General features: G+C 42.9%; 2 protein-coding genes across 7 annotated transcripts in view; one reads left to right on the forward strand and one right to left on the reverse strand.

The window, feature by feature from the left end:
- Window positions 1-16,203, reverse strand: LOC133506772 (uncharacterized protein DDB_G0290587-like). Of its 4 annotated transcripts, XM_061831233.1 has the most exons (6): window positions 12,544-13,007; window positions 11,130-11,257; window positions 10,112-10,285; window positions 7,164-7,949; window positions 5,810-5,870; window positions 1-417 (listed from the first exon to the last, which is right to left on the reverse strand). In XM_061831233.1, exons 1-6 carry the CDS (start codon window positions 12,630-12,632, stop codon window positions 351-353), a joined length of 1,305 nt encoding a protein of 434 aa, XP_061687217.1. In that variant the 5' UTR covers window positions 12,633-13,007; the 3' UTR covers window positions 1-350. The 4 variants fall into 4 exon arrangements, with proteins under 4 accessions (XP_061687217.1, XP_061687218.1, XP_061687219.1 ...); XM_061831234.1 differs by lacking the exons at window positions 11,130-11,257; window positions 12,544-13,007 and adding an exon at window positions 16,061-16,203; XM_061831235.1 differs by lacking the exon at window positions 12,544-13,007 and having other exon boundaries at window positions 11,130-11,782.
- Window positions 12,065-16,658, forward strand: part of vps54 (VPS54 subunit of GARP complex) — a 19,091-nt gene continuing 14,497 nt past the window's right edge. The window contains exons 1-3 of one of the 3 annotated variants that reach the window (XM_061831222.1): window positions 12,065-12,429; window positions 14,236-14,328; window positions 15,283-15,454. In XM_061831222.1, coding sequence (XP_061687206.1) covers window positions 14,323-14,328; window positions 15,283-15,454 — 178 coding nt within the window. In that variant the 5' untranslated portion in view covers window positions 12,065-12,429; window positions 14,236-14,322. Of the gene's footprint in view, window positions 12,430-14,235; window positions 14,329-15,282; window positions 15,455-16,295; window positions 16,500-16,658 lie in introns of those variants that run through there. The other 2 variants (XM_061831223.1, XM_061831224.1) reach the window with 2 other exon arrangements.

A 16,658-nucleotide genomic window follows, 5' to 3' on the forward strand; every position in this document is an offset into this window, starting at 1 on the left:
TCTGTTTGCCTTTATTGATTTATTCTGATTAATTCAACAGGTTTACAAAAGTTGCTTTGTCATGGCGCTGTCATTAATGATGTCACACGCGTCATCCAATCAAAATTGGATAAAAGTACACACACACACACCACTACCACCACAAGTTGTACTTTTACGAAGATATTGCTCACTCTTGAATTATGCCGTCACAGAGAAATTCCCAGCAATAATTTGAATGTTACCTGACGTGAGTTGGAGGCCTCTCCAAGAGTGTCACTCAAAAGTAAAAAACATTTTTATCTTTGGAAAGGAAACAGTTGTATCGGGTGCACATTGTAATTATCATGAAAGGCAACAGCGTGAGCAGCTCAGTCGCACTGTCCGAAGAAGTTGGTGGTTTCGTAGCACTGATATCCCACCGTCCTCAGCACGTACCTGGAAAGTTGACGAGAGCAAATGGCTTAGCGCCAGCAAATGATCGCCTGGTCTCGTGTCGTTTCGCCTTGTATGACGTCCGAATTCATCTTGTGTGCGAAAGCAAACCTATTCATTAAATCATTGCGGTCTCGCGGGTGTGAAAACATCTTCAAACAGACGGAATCAATTTGAACATATCAAAACAGCTGTATTTATCTGGAACACAATCAAATGGGAAATTGTTTTGTACGTGACAGATGTGGAATCACATTTGAACACATGACATCATCTTGAAACCCTTGCAATAAAGCACGAAGTGCAAAATGTTCTTGCACGTGAGATAAAAGACATGAAATCATCTTCAAAAACAAAATCATTTTGTGCATCGGTTATCCTCACAAGGGTAATGGGTGGGCTGGAGCCTATCCCAGCTACCTCAGGGCGAGAGGCAGGGTATAGAAGAAATTTCATTAGCTATCATGCATGTTTGTGTGATATGGGAGGAAACTGGAGTAGCCGAAGAGAACCCATGCAAGTTTGGGGAGGACATGCAAACCCCACACAGGTGGGGCCAGGATTTGAAACGCAGTCCTCAGAACTGTGAGGCAGATGTGTGAACCAGCTTATCCTTTATCTGAGGGTCACGGGGAGTGCTGGAGCCTATCCCAGCTGTCAACGGGCAGGAGGCGGGGTAGACCCTGGACTGGTTTCCAGCCAATCACAGGGCATATAGAGACAAACAGCCGCACTCACAATCACACCTAGGGGAAATTTAGAGTGTCCAATTAATGTTGCATGTTTTTGGGATGTGGGAGGAAACCAGAGTGCCCGGAGAAAATCCGTGCAGGCACGGGGAGAACATGCAAACTCCACATAGACGGGTCCGGTATTGAACCCGGGACCTCAGAACTGCGAGGCCAACGCTTTCCACCTGACCCACCATGCCGCCCAACAGCAAATAATTTTATACTAAATCAAATGTGAAATTGTCTCATACCTAATCAAACACGGAGAAAATCATCTTGTAGGAAATTGAAAAATTGGGACTCAACTTGTAATCAAGCATCAAGAAATATCAGTTACATACTCAAAATGTAAAATTCGCATCGAATAAAATGTGAGAAATAATTTCCCGTTTAATAATTTAATAATCCATTCATTCATATGCAAATGTGAAATAATCTTGTTTGTAAAAAATCATCTTGGATGTATTCTGTTGTGGGCTGCAACTAATGATTATTTTAAAAACCATCAATTTGTTGATTATTTCTTCACTTAATCAAAGTTATTTTTCTATTGATGAATCAAATGAAAAAATATTTTTTATTTCAACACACACACGTAAAAACTGTGCCAAACAAATATGAGCATTCATCTGAGGTGACACCCTGTGGTGACCCCCAATGAGACAAGCCGAAAGAAATACATACAAATACTATACAATGGTGTACACTGGAATATATGAATATTGACAACTTCATGCTACGAATCATAATTTGTTTCTGATTATTTGTTATATCCCAGCATACAACACTCATTACTATAGCTATATTAATGGTTATTTTGAGTAAGTGAAAGGCACGCGTACAAAAAAAAAAATGGAGGACGGCCCGCAAATGCCCCCAAGGCTGTAGATTGGACACCACTCACACATACACATACACATACACGCACTACGGCTACACAATATTGAAAATAAATGACGTTAAGTACATGCAAGCCCTGCATAAACGGAGAATGGCCAGCAAATGCCTGCCAGGCCGCAGGTTAGATACCACTAGTAGAGGACAACAAGTACAAATGAGCCGTGTCAATGGTTATGTTGTGTAAATGCAAATGCAGGCCGCACAAAAATGGAGCACAGCCTGCAAAATGCCCTCGGGCTGTGGATTGGACACCACTCATCACACACACACACCCACACGCACCACGGCTGCATGATTTTGAAAAGAAATGACATTGAGTAAATACGAGCCACACAAAACTGGAGGATAGCCCGCAGATGCCTCGAAAGCTGTAGATTGGATACCACAGCTGGAGGATAAGTGCAAAAGTATGAGCCATGCAACTGGAGTGAAACGCTTCACAGATGCCAATGGAAAAAGTAATACGTTACTTCCTGTTGGGCTTGGAGTTTGGGTTGTCATAAAACTATTGTGTCGGAAGTTTTGTAGGCGTAAGCGCACCGCAGCGCAAATAGGTCTTTGATAACCTTTAATAAGTTGTTTTGTATTGACATCAGAAAATCTACGGCTGAAGAACCGCCGTCATGTAGTAAGTTAAAAAATATATATTATGTCCCAGGTGTTGAGATGGTACTGAGCAAGTTTGCAAAGGTGCAACACCTGCAAATTTGATAATCGATTTGGTTGCTGATCGATGACTCCAAGTTTCGTGCTAACAAAATGTTAAACCGTCTTTATGGTAGTAAATAGGTGCCACCGGGATTTGAATCTGAAATGCCACAGAAAACGGGATTTGGATTTGAAATGTAAAGTGATCACATTTTCAAGAGTTGCATTTCAATGTAACTTTTTTAACAAGTCAAATTCACCGTCGTTCTTAGTATGTGATGTCACGTGACTAAGAGCGTAACTGCGATTGGCTGGTTCTGACCGGAAGTAACCCTGCCTGGTGGCACAGGAGGTGAATTTTTAGACAGCGAATTGTAGCCAGTTAGATTGTTAACATTGAAAAGCTACACTGAAATACAACAATTGAAAATGTGATCACTTTGCATTTCAAATTCAGATCCTGGTGGCACTTATTTACGTCCATACATCTCGTATGTAAACACACATCCTCTTGAATGCGAAAATTTCTACCGTTTCTGTGTCAAGGGTAAAATTATGTCACTGTGTATAACACATGTCAGATGTTCTTCTATAGACTGTAATGCGCATTTAGTGACTTTTTTTTTTTTTTTTTGTAAATTCCCGTGAAACCAACTGGAAACTGTTGGCTTGACATTTTCCGAATTTGCAGATCTGCGTCCTGATTGTGATGCCAATGAGGACGATGTCGCAATTTGCCTGAAAGGAGTTGGGAATTTCCAATATGCTTCATCTTATGTGTTTTATTAGGTTTTTTTTTTTTTTCTCCCCAAACGTGTCGTAACTCCTCCCCCCAGTCTTTCCAAGAAAAGTGTCCTTAGCCCCGCCCTTGGATGGGCCAGTTGTGTGACATACTATCTATTAATCTTGTGAAACAATGCTACCCTTTATGACCTTTATGTTACCACTTATGCAAATGAGCAAGTGTCTCAAAGTGTGGCAAGACAAGTTCTGCGTGCTCTCATGTTGCGAAACATATTCGAGGCGACAGATGCAATGCTGCCACCGTGAGTGTAAAACAGACATTACAGGCGCTCGCATCCTTTGTAGACTGGCTTGTTTTCTTTTCCTGGGCGGGATCTTGAGTGTCGGATTGCAAGGGGAAATTTTGACAAACCCTTTTAAATTTCTTTAATGACTATCCTTTAATGCAGTACCAAATTCGGCCTGAATTTTTTTGGCAGCACTGAGCTCTACTTCTTTTCCTTTCGGCTTGTCCCGTTAGGGGTCGCCACAGCGTGTCATCTTTTGCCATCTTAGCCTATCTTCTGCATCTTCCTCTCTAACCCCAACTGCCCTCATATCTTCCCTCACCACATCCATAAACCTTCTCTTTGGTCTTCCTCTCGCTCTTTTGCCTGGCAGCTCCATCCTCAGCATCCTTCTACCAATATACTCACTCTCTCGCCTCTGAACATTTCAAAACCATCAAAGTCTACTCTCTTGAATCTTGTCTCCAAAACCTCCAACTTTGGCTGTCCCTCTAATGAGCTCATTTCTAATCCTATCCAACCTGCTCACTCCGAGCGAGAACCTCAACATCTTCATTTCTGCCACCTCCAGTTCTGCTTCCTGTTGTTTCTTTGGTGCCACCGTCTCTAATCCGTACATCATGGCTGGCCTCACAACTGCTTTATAAACTTTTCCCTTCATCCTAGTAGAGACTCTTCTGTCACATAGAACACCAGACACCTTCCACCAATTGTTCCACCCCGCCTGGACCCGTTTCTTGACTTCCTTACCACACTCACCATTGCTCTGGATTGTTGACCCTAAATATTTGAAGTCTTCCACCCTCGCTATCTCTTCTCCCTGTAGCCTCACTCTTCCCCGTCCACCTTTCTCATTCACGCACATATATTCTGTTTTACTCCGGCTAATCTTCATTCCTCTCCCTTCCAGTGCATGTCTCCATCTATCTAATTGTTCCTCTGCATGCTCCCTGCTTTCACTGCATATCACAATATCATCTGCGAACATCATGGTCCAAGGGGGATTCCAGTCTAACCTCATCTGTCTACAAGACAGAAAGAAGAGGCAGAAAAGGTCCCCAACTGAGACGCATTAATATTTGTTGTTTCCACAGCGCAAAGAGAAAATATGCCTGTGAATATTGTTGTTTGGACCAGTTCTAGGAATCCATTCATGAAATGTTAAGGGAGCATAGTGTGACGGCATATATATTTTTAATATATTATTTATTTCTTTATTCGGCTGCTAACTTAATGATTTTTTCATGGCAACTTTCACTACTTAACATTGTGCCAAACACTTTGTCGACTTGCGTGTCGCTAATCATTTATCATTAAAGCACACAGCCCACCGAACATGACGTGATATAACCATCCATCCATTTGCTTTGCCGCTTATCCTCATCAGGGTCGCGTGGAGTGCTGGAGCCTATCGCAGCTGACAACGAGCAGGAGGCAGGGTACACCGTGAATTGGTCGCCAGCCAATCGCAGGGCACATACAGACGAACAAGCATTCGCACTCACAATCACACCTACGGGCAATGTAGAGTGTCCAATTAATGTTGGATGTTTTTGGGATGTGGGATGTGGGAGGAAATCGGAGAAAACGCACGCAGGCATGGGGAGAACATGCAAAATCCACACAGGATTGCCTGGGATTGAACACCTCAGAACGGTGAGGCCAAGGCTTTACCAGCTGAGCCACCATGCCGCCTAATCAAGTAACAATAATATACAAATTACCATATAAGTAAGAAAAAAACAAAAAAAAAACTTTTGGGGCACTAGTGAACTTGTATATTGAAAATGTGTCTGAATTTTTCTCCTTTACTTCATTTTATTTGCTTACAGAGGCTCAAAGAGCATTTCAGTGTTTTTTTCCCCCTATTTTAAATTTGTTTGAAGTGTGGGAAACGTATGCAAAGACATAACAACATAGGGCTGGATTGTTCAGATATCGGCGGCAACGGAATACACTGGCAACAAAATGGCAAACTGCCGTAAGTAGTTGGACATGACCAATGACCCGACCCACCAGTTGAGAAATGACTGGTCTCATGTCATCGCTAAAGTTACTTTGGTGAAGATGCGCGATGCGACTTACAGCCAGTAAAGACTGTCGACGAAGCAATCCAAGTCGTTGGTGAAGTCATCATCGGTGAAAGCTGTGGCGGAAAGAAAGGGGAGGGGTTAAACTGATGGAAAAGGTAGCCAGTCTTAGAAATTGTTTGAGTTAAAATTACTTAAATAAAATCTAAGGTCGCAGATGATTCAGATTTCTACATGAATGTATAGAAACCATACAATAAAAGCAGCTAACACAGTAGAATACTTCTCCGAGCTTCTTTTATACATTTGATAGTCAGGCACCATTATTTTCACTAAATGTTGACTATGCTTCATCTGACTACAATTGTTTTTGTTTTATCCCTGGAAAATATTCTTAAAGGGTTTAACACGTTCTGGGTCAATGAATTGGGTCTTCCTATGGTTCTAGTTCACTGTGTTGTTTTTTTTTTTTTTTTGTGTGTGTGGTTCTTGGCTATTGAGTTGGTTTTATATACATTTCTGGGAGTTACTGTAGTTTTGTGTGTTTGGTTCCTGGTTGTGGAGTAGGTTTTACCTGTGGTTCTAGCTCCCTGATTTGGTTTTACATGTTCTTTGTTTTGCTTCCTGAGGTGAATTGCCTCAACAGGCAATTCTGTGATCAGGTTCTATATTTGCTTCTGTGTCCCCGAGTGTGCCCTGCTTGTGGTTCTTAGTCTTTGAGTTTATGTTACAGGGAGTCCTGGGGTTAAGACGGTCTTGACCGAAGATGTTTCGACTTTACAACGCCCGTTTCCTGTCCGCCATTTTGTCTGGCAAATACTTGTCCGTGTTTGTGCGCCGGGAGTATCTTTGCATTTTTCGCCCTCCTTTTTAGACATTATCGCCACTTATAAGGAAGCTGTGTTTTTTTAGCAATGCTTCTGCAGCCAAAAGACAATCCATTACCATGGAAACGAAGCTCATAAAACGATTGGAGAAAGGAGAAACACCAACGCCACCAAGGCTTCAGTCGGTCGACCGTGGTGACAATTATTAAAGACGAAGCCCATATTTTAGCGCATGTGAAGGGTTTCTGTCCCCATGTCGCATAGTAAGTCGCTACTGTAGGAACAGATCTCAGTCATAGACCGAGGACTCCCTGTATATGTAGTCCTGGGCCTTTGAGTAGCATTTACGTACTGTTGTTTAGTGTGGAGTTCTGGGTCGTTGACTTTGTTCTACATGTGGTGCTGTTTCAAGTTTGGTTGCCATTTGTTGAGTTGTTCGATACGTGTTTCTGATTCCTCTAATTTAATCAAACTGGGACTATCCCTCCACAACCAAAAACATACCCAACAGTGTATCCATTCGTTAATCGGTACTGGGCCTTTATGATTGTAATGTTCATTTTCCACCATGGAGGTACTCACCGCTGCAGGTGCTGTTACAGACATTCTGGCTAAATCGGGCAGATGACTGGCAGAAGTAGCTGTCCGAGAGCTGGAAGATGCCATGGTATCCAAGTGACCAATTCACTTGAAACATCTCGCTGCCGCCGCCGAAACCGTCGGCGCTGAGCTTGTCGTCGGCAATCCTCAGCTGTTCTTCATCGAAGGCATTCTCTTCCTCATTCAGAAGCTCCATCAGCCTCCTCCAGTCCTCCATGTGGAAGTCGACAGTGCTTTCCTCGTCCCCATAAAGGTATGAGTCCTCTTCGTTGTAAATATTTCCAATCACCTCATCGAATGGTTCTTCATCTTCAAGTAACGGTTCTTCTTCCTGGTCTTCATCCTCATCTAAAGGTTCTTCTTCCTGGTCTTCATCCTCATCTAAAGGTTCTTCTTCCTGGTCCTGGTCTTGGCCACCATCACTGCTTGTGTTATTGACGCCACTGAGTGTTTGATTGAGGACCGAGGTGGAATTGGTTAAGCCAGAGTTGACTGTTTGGTTGCTTATGTTGGTTTGATTGGCTGATGTCGTGGAGCCGGAGGTGGTGTTGACAGTGGTGCTGTTGGCGAAGGCAGGTGGCACAGTGGTATTAGAGTTGACTGTTTGGTTGCTTACGTTGGTTTGGTTGGCGGCTACTGTGGTAGTGGGGATTGTGGTGGTTGTCGTGGTGGTGGTGGTAGGGGGAGTGGTGGTGGTGGTGATGCGATGGCCTATGATGTGCACCGTGCCAGTGTTCAGTTGGGAGAGCTTTTCCAGGTGGCACACGACTGTGGCAAGAACAAATGAAGTAAATCGTTACTTTAAAAAAATGGAAAATGTTTATGATCTTTATTGTATGAATTCTGTAGTCCTTCCAGACCCATCAGTTTTGTGGACTGCTTATTTTCACTTAGCTGAAGGGTGCGCTGGAGTTGATCCCAGCTGACTTTGGGCTGGTTGCCAGACAATTGGAGGGCACATATAGACATTGTGATCCAAATTGGAGTAATATCAATTGGCCCAAGATTCGAGATGTGGTTTAAAGATGGGACAAGACACTTAACCCGCATTGCCTAAGAATCAGAATCAAAATTATCTTTAACGGCCAAGTACTGCATTGAAACAACACATAAGGAATTTGTCCCTGGTGGTTGGAGATGCCCTAGTTTGACATCCATGTTGTGTATGACAGCAGACAGACAGTCAGTTGACAGAGAACAATTTTTTTTAAACTCACAGTTGTGCAAAGGAAGAAGAGTCTTCTAGAATTTAGAGCAGTGAGAATGCCCATTGAAGTGATAGTGCAGGGGGGGAAAGACTTCTCCCAATGTATGCAGTTGAAAGTGAATAACTATTCATATCCCAAAAACATGCAGTAATTGGAGACTCTAAATTGCCCCTAGGTGTGATTGTGAGTGCGACTGTGTTTCTGTGTCCATGTGTCCTGCGAATGGCTGGCAACCAGTTCAGGGTGCATCCCGCCTCCTACCCATGGAAAGCTGGGATTGGCCCCAGCACTCCCGGGACCCTTGTGAGGATAAGCAACTCAGAAAATGGATGGATGGATGTTTATACACCATCAAACACGTAGCAGGATACCCTGAGTGAGGATGTGTATAGAGCTCGTGCACCTACGTCATAAAATCACGTGACTTTTGTTTACCTTGCCATATTGCCGGTTAAGCTAAGCATTGCTCAATGCTAAGTCGGTTGGAGATGACACGGAAATATGTCTTATAGCACGACGGCCAGAGGGAAGGTGAAAATAAACGACGGTACGTGGAAAAAATAGATAAACTCGGCATAGAGGACCTGCATTTAATGCCGAAGTTGATGTTTTCGCCGATAGGAAATTGGACTGTTAATTCGCTTCCGCTTGTTTTGGACAACTGGATCTACACATGGGTCTGGTGAGTAAGTCATTGAGATTTACACGGAAAAGTCTGAAAGCATATAAAAGTCTGAACGCATACGGATAATTAGTTGCTGGATCTATTCTCAATCAGGAATAAATCCCAGATAGTGACGCTTTTGACGGCTCGTGAATGCGGAGGTGTGTTTGGCAACACATTAACCTTTGCCGGAATCCATCGATCTTTTCCGCTAGTATTCGATACAAATGCCAATATTTAAATAAATGAGCCTTGGTTTTACACAAACTCTCAGTCATTAACTATGATTGAAAAAAAAAAAAGAGCACGGAGTCATCTCCTTGGAACGTACACGGAAGAGATTGTGGCCACACTTAACCTCCGGAAACCTCTTTTTTTGAACACGCATTGTTCTCAGATGAGCCAATTTGGCATTGTAAATGCTTCTTGGTAATTTGAGATTGAGAAGAACAATTCCTACCTGAAATGAAGCAATCGATAGACAGGAATGTGTGTATTTTGGTTAGGCACCATTTATCACGTTTAATTGCCAAAATCCATCGACATTTTCTATTCTTTCAGCTGGTATTCCATAGAATGACCTCTTTGAATATCTGTCTCGTCTGTTGTGACAACCAACAGCACAACAAGTCTCGGGCATTGTGAATATTCTCCTCCGGTTCAATGTCTCCCACAATGTCGAGCGGCTCCATTTGACCGGCAATATGGCGCCGTAAAAATGGTGACGTCACGCGCACGAGCTCGCACAACTTTTTGGTCCAATCAGGTTTGAGTGCATTGCGCGGTGGGCAGCAGGCCAAATCTAAAATAAAATTTAGGACAGCTGGTGAAGCGAGGTTTACTCGCTGCTACGTTCCGATGAAAGCGGGAAGTGCAAGACAGCCTTCACACTCACATTCACATCTACGGGCCACACAGCGCGACATTTCCATCAAGTTCGACCGAGGTAACGCAGTGTTTGTGTTGATTACTTGCCTTCACCCAACCTATACCCAGACTGCCTTCAAAAGACAGACTACAAGACTTATGTCGTTGTAGGTGATCTTGCAGTTACTCACTCAAAGTCAACGCGACGTCCGTGAGGTTTTCTGTGCGTTCCGACAGCATGATTCTCTCCCTAAGCTTGTCTCGCAGCTCACATCTGGACACGGTACGGCCATTGCACTGGAACGCCGGCAGCAGCAGCAACAACGGGAACAGCAGCAAAGATGTCAGCTTCATGTCGTCGCCCTCTGTCAGCAGACACATAATTAGTACATGTCAACTTTTTTGCACATTATGACGTCACAACACCAATGACAGTCTTCAGAATTGATGAGGACAGCTGATATCAAACAAATGAGATATGTATGAATCGTTTACATCAGGTGGGTCCAAACCCTGGCGCATATTTTTCAGCGGAACAAGTACTAAAAATTACATTTCACACTGCCCACAGCATGAAAAGTGCATAAATTCTTTTTCCATCCCACTTATCCTCACGACCTAACCTAGTAATATTCAGACAAGGGGCGAAGTACACCGTGAACTGGTCACCGGCCAATGACAGGGCACATATAGACGAACAGCTATTTGCACTTATATGACACCTATGGGAATTTAGAGTCGTCAATCAACCTACGATGCGTGTTTTGGGGATTTGGGAGGCAACCGGAGTGCCCGGCTAAAACTCACGCAGGCACAGAGAGGACATGGAAATTCCACACAAGCGAAGCTGAATTTCAACCCTTCTTCTCAGAACTCTATGGCACATGAGCCGCCCTGTATTAAACGAACATATAATATTGGAATATTTTCAAGGAAAATAAGAGGAAATTACATCGGTTTACCACATTGTAATCATATAACTGGAAATATTGTGCTTTGTTTCCTCACCGGATATATTTTCTCTGTCTTCGTTTTACCCTACCTAAATTAAAGCTGAAGAATCTCAAAGCGGCCCTTGCATCTTTTTATTTTTTTTATTTGTGGCGGTCAAAGGACAAACTTTCCGCACCCCTGATTTACATCATGCTATCTGAACAATATACGATAGTATATAGTTAATGTAGCGGTGGAAAGTAAAAAGAAGCTTACCTGGCAATCGGGAGTTGTGTATGCGTGCGCTTGGAAACAAAACTTTATAATGATGTATTGGGTCCGTGCACTGTGGATCAACCAGTTCTAGACTCCTATCGTCAACATTCCTGGCGTTTCCTGTACAGCTTCAGGAAACAAAAGCTAGGCTAAAAAAGGCGGTTAACGTCTTACCGGCAGTGTCCATTACTGTGAGGGAACGTGAGTCTGCTAGTGGGAGCTGCCAAAAATAACATAGACCCGTTTTTCAAGATTGTCTTCGGGGTGTCATCATTCTAAGTAGCCGTAGCGTGACGAACAAAACAATGGTTTCAACAGTCCGTGTTGGTATTGTTGATTTACCTCGAATCTCACCTTCACGCATACACAGTGCAGTAGAGTGTTGGGGAATACTACATGTAACAAGATTATGCCATTTTGATTACAAGTTTGCCAATGTAATCCATTACAATACTGGGAGAAAATGTGGAGTTAAATTGCAATTGCTTTTACAAGTTTCCGCTATTACAATTTGAATTACATTTCAATTTCACTTCGCTGCTTTCAATTTCACTTCATCCCCCCCTCTCTCATTACGCGCCATTATGCTGTAGTCTCAAACATGACAAGGTTTTTTTCAATTCTAATCTCAAAAATGGAGCATTAATTTATGTGGTTTATCATGTCATGCAATATTTTCAAAATTGTGCACATTTGTAATTAGATAAACATCGTATGAAATGGTTTTATTGCACATACTGAACACACATAATGCAACAAACACATTTTGTCATGTATTTACATTTTAATGTGTTATCTTTTTTTTTTTTTTTTGGTGTATGTGGTATTATAATGTGGATTAAATTCGGGGATCCAAAGTGAAGACCCGGTACAAATGCATGGGCTCCATCTGTTTTAATGTGGATATTTTTTGTTGTATTTATATTTGGTGGTGGGCTTCGGGATATTTTGTACTGAAAAATATGTCTTGACTCAATAAAGGCTGGGAAAGATGACGTTAGGATCCACAGAAAGAAAACGCGATACGGTAAATTCGCCAATGAGCGGGGGTTCACTGCACTTTCAAAAAAATGTGACCAATGTAGTTACAACGGTTGTCCAGCAGCCGGCAGTAAAGCGCCTGTCAGATCCCCGGGCAGGAGAAAGCGCAGCTGACCGTACAGCAGTGCGCGATGGTCGGCGTAGCGTCTGTGCTAGTAGCCGATAGTGTCCCAGGTGGTTCCTCGCATGTGTATGTAATGGTGAGCAACGGTAGAGGTAAAGACAACGAAGACGGCCGCTGTCCCGCCTCAGACGGCAGGTACGCAAACGAGCATTCACGGCAGTGTGTTTGCTTTTTTTTTTTCTTTATGTTTGTTGGATTGTGCGTCTTGCTGACTGGCTCATTGGTTGCCAGTTTAGCACAGCGGCTAACCTGCGAGCTTCGGTTGACGTGGAACCGACCGGTCGGCGGACATTTAGCTGTAGCATTAGCTTCGCCGCCCGAAAACAACCCAGTATCATTTCAAGTAAAACGTCTGTGCTGCTCGAGTTTCTTTTAGTACAAAGTCCGAGTGACGTTCCCGTGGAAGTACGCTCCTCGGGAACAAGCGTCGGCTGGTGCGGGTTTCGAGCTCCGTTGCTAATGCTAAGGCTAAAGCTAGGAGCCAGTGTCACAGCTGTTCGTCCTGATTGACAAGTCAGCCTTAAACACACAAACTCTCCAAAGTGGGCATTTTTAATGCTAGCGTTCGTCTAATAATAATAAATGTTATTGAAGCCAAATAATTAGCTTGTGTGCCACAGAAGAGTGATTTACAATATTTATGCAAGTTTCTAATGGTGGACAACTTCTTGGGTTGTTTCTCAGCCACAGACCAAAATTAATTAAGCTAAGTAACGCAACGTAGCAAAACTGTATTCCTAAAAAAATGTCAAGTCTGGTGAGAATAGCCATATAAACCTGAGTACCAGGCACCAATAATTTAGAAGATTAGATGGATGTTGGGTATTGAGGTTTTTGTGTCAAAAAAATAAATACCTTTTCAGGGAACATTTCATTGTGATATCTCCTGTAGAAAATCCGGTCATTAAAGGCCTTCAAATTACAGTAAAACACTATAAATTGATTCTTTTTTAGATTTTTAAAATGGTGCTATAGGTCTTTGTGGTCTGATGAATTTACATTTAAAATTCAGCCAAACAAAACAATTTTAAAGGTGAGTGATGGGGGGAAAAAAAAACAAAAGGGGGAGACAGTGAAAAGATAAGTAAATAATATAGGAAGAGAGGACATTAGCTGTAAGAAAGATGAGGAATGTAAAACATTCTATGCCTAGTGCAATGACATTAAATATGAGTGTTGTATGAGGGCATGGTGCTACATTTTATTAAGGAAGGACAGGACAAGGACCAGAGGGAAAACATGCAGGACGGAGGCTGTGGACCCGGCTGAAGTGGGCGAGTGGCTATGTAAATTCGAACCATGTATAGGAACAGAGTGCAAGTGAAGGAATACTGAGAAAGTTCTCATAGTTATGAGTTATTTATTGCAAAGTCCCAGAAGTGACAATCAACAGACATGCAAGTTAATTGACATCGGCTCGCATGGACAATAACTTTCAGAAGTGACTTATACTTCCTGCACCTGCACCACCCAAGAGGCGGTGTCGGGCTCATGAATTCACCCAACAGCGACCCGGGAGACGGGACTTATGGGCAGTCCGCAGGCCCCACCGAGGCACACCAAAACTGGCCAGTTTCAGTTGGCCGCAGGTGCCTAAAGCACCGCTACCACCAGCCAACCAGGCGGGGCCCGTGTGGAGTGTGTGACTCCACCATGCCGCCAACATTTAATATTTGCACGTGCTAATAATCATAAAGAACCTTGACCTGAGTTGACGTAACCTAAAAAAATGACATTTGTGAAACCCTATTTTCAAACTTGAAGACATTTATTTATGACACTGTAAAAAATAAATATATGTATATATTTTTTTTTTGTTTTTAATTTTTTTTCTTTTTTAAGTAATGCATGGATATGCCATGGGGGCGGAATGCATTACTCCTTGTTTTCCTTGTGGCAACATTACCTGCTAATTCCAGGTCTTTTTGACCCTCTCCACAGGTGGTCCTTGGCTCTCAGACAGCTGTTCCGATGATTCTTTTGCACTCCTATGTCAGAACTTTTGCTGGGAGCACCTGAGGCAAATTTATGGTGGTATGATTGCTTTCTTCTTCTTTTCCTTTCGGCTTGTCCCGTTAGGGGGTCGCCACAGCGTGTCATCTCACATGAACGCATATTTGTTTGGCACTTCTACTTATGTATTCTGGGCCCAACCGTGCTCATTAGAACATTCAGAAGCTTAGATATGCGCATGTAACTGCTGCTGTGATGTTTTGCAACAATTATTGTGGTGGTCTTTCTTGAAACAGCTCTTTGAGCTCCTTTGACTGCTCATCAGGAGATGAGTGAGTGTTGACTCACACTTTGGCAATGAGACTTTTTCGTCGGGCATCCTTTAGGAAGCTGATTGCTTTTTGATGATTGATAGATTTTCCATCCTTTTTTGAACTTCGTTTCCTTCGTGTTTAGTACCCTTTTCTCTGTGTCATTTCACATTTTTACACAACTTCAGTTTTTATCTTAATTGTTGCACTTTATTTTTATGTATGGACTACTTGGGTTGTTCCAAATATCTGGGGACATTTTCAGTTCAATAGCACATTTGGCAGTATATATATGAGAAATTTTGACGAAACATGCTACTTATTTCAGCCACCGTAGCTTCATGTACGCTAGCGCAGGAACACGCACTGAGCCCATCAGACAGAGAGATCCCCACCCCACCCCACATACTATCGACGATTAGAGACCACAACAGTGAAAGCCATCTGCTTGCAAGTCGTGGGAATGTTTATTTTCTTCCTCAAATGACTGGGCATCTCTGCATGCCCTCTGGGGTTTGCTGCACTGACCCAGCCCCCCCCCCCCCCAAAAAAAATAGACAGGGTTTTGACCACCACATCAGAGTACTAAGCCAGAACTTTGCGCAAGAACACCCAAATTGATCACACTTAATGCTTCCCTCCTAATTTTTATGCCTCTCCCGACAAGGGACGCACATCACACAGGACATTGTTTTAACGCGCATTCCGTGTTGTCTCCATCCAGCTAGCTTGTCCCGATGTCATGGCAGCTCGCCCCATCTCGTCCCCGGCGTCTCGCCCCGGCGGCCGAGACGGGATCTTCCGCAAGGAGCGGGACCCCACTTCCCCTTCCCCCTCGTCCTCCCGCCACCGGCCTGCCCGCTCGCTACCTGATGTGTGCCCCAAAGAGCCCACTGGTGAGGACCGCCCACGCACAAATGGCCACACAACCACGCGTCACCAGTGTTGAACTAACAACGGCATTAGAGTGTAAAGCAAGTGTAAGCAAATGATGACCACGCTAGATCATAAATGCAATACATAAACGCATCACTAGTGTAGACAAATTATGAGATTTGAATGCATTATTAGTGTGAAACCGTGACGATATTGCAATGCCAATGACATTTGAACACATCACAACTGTGGGCAAATGCCAACAACACTTGTACACATCACTAGTATAAACAAATGATGACACATGAACAGATTACTAAATGACAACATTCAAATGTTTTGAGTGTAAATTAGGGCTCAGAGATGACAGCAAAATCTTGATTCGGTATTCGCATTGACACTCACGAATGACTTTGAATCAGAATCGAATCTTTGTGACTGGTGCTATTCCGTAGTAATGGTCCAATGAATTAAAAATTCTGATTGATTCTTTGAAATTTATCCAATGGTCCGGAAAGACCCTACACTGACATGTTTGTGATGACCCGTTTTAGCTGCTGCGGCTCTCTACAGAAAGGTTCTGCTTTTCAGTTCACATTCCTTAATTTAACCAGGACTCAACATACCTTGGCTCACAGGTAGAAGTCTGGATCTTCTGTTTCGAGCCTGTTCTTGCCAAAAATCCTTGATGCCTTCGCCCAAACTGCTGCTACTGAGCCGCATCTTGTCATTTTTCACGCTGTGCTAGAGTAACTTTCCCTTTTCATTCTGCTGCAATCGCCTTCCCCCTCAAGCAGTGACTCCTTTCTAGCTTTAGTGTTGCCATTAATGTCTATGTAACTCTTCGGAGCTCGACTCATGAACTCTTTCCATGGAGATTTTGGTTTTTTTGTTTTTGTTTTTTTCCTTTTTAACAAATTTTAGCTAACTCTGTTGAGCAACAGAAATGTAAGTCAAAATGAGTTTGGCTGTAAACAAAGGATAATCATAATTTGAAATATTTTTTTATTTTTTTTTTTTCCCAAAAAAACTGACATGGGTGCGTTGCAGCTCTTGTCAGAAAAGGTGAGTAACATTATTCTTTGTTGTGATTCAACTTAAAAAAATATGAATCAGCAGTCGTCTTTTTTCCGGTAGGCTCGAGTGTCAGATGGAGCCATCATCACTTCCTACATAGCCTTAATGTCAACAATGATTCCTCCAGTTCAGGGGTGTCGAACTGAT

Source organism: Syngnathoides biaculeatus, chromosome 9, assembly GCF_019802595.1.
Source record: "Syngnathoides biaculeatus isolate LvHL_M chromosome 9, ASM1980259v1, whole genome shotgun sequence".
Classification (NCBI taxonomy): domain Eukaryota; kingdom Metazoa; phylum Chordata; class Actinopteri; order Syngnathiformes; family Syngnathidae; genus Syngnathoides; species Syngnathoides biaculeatus.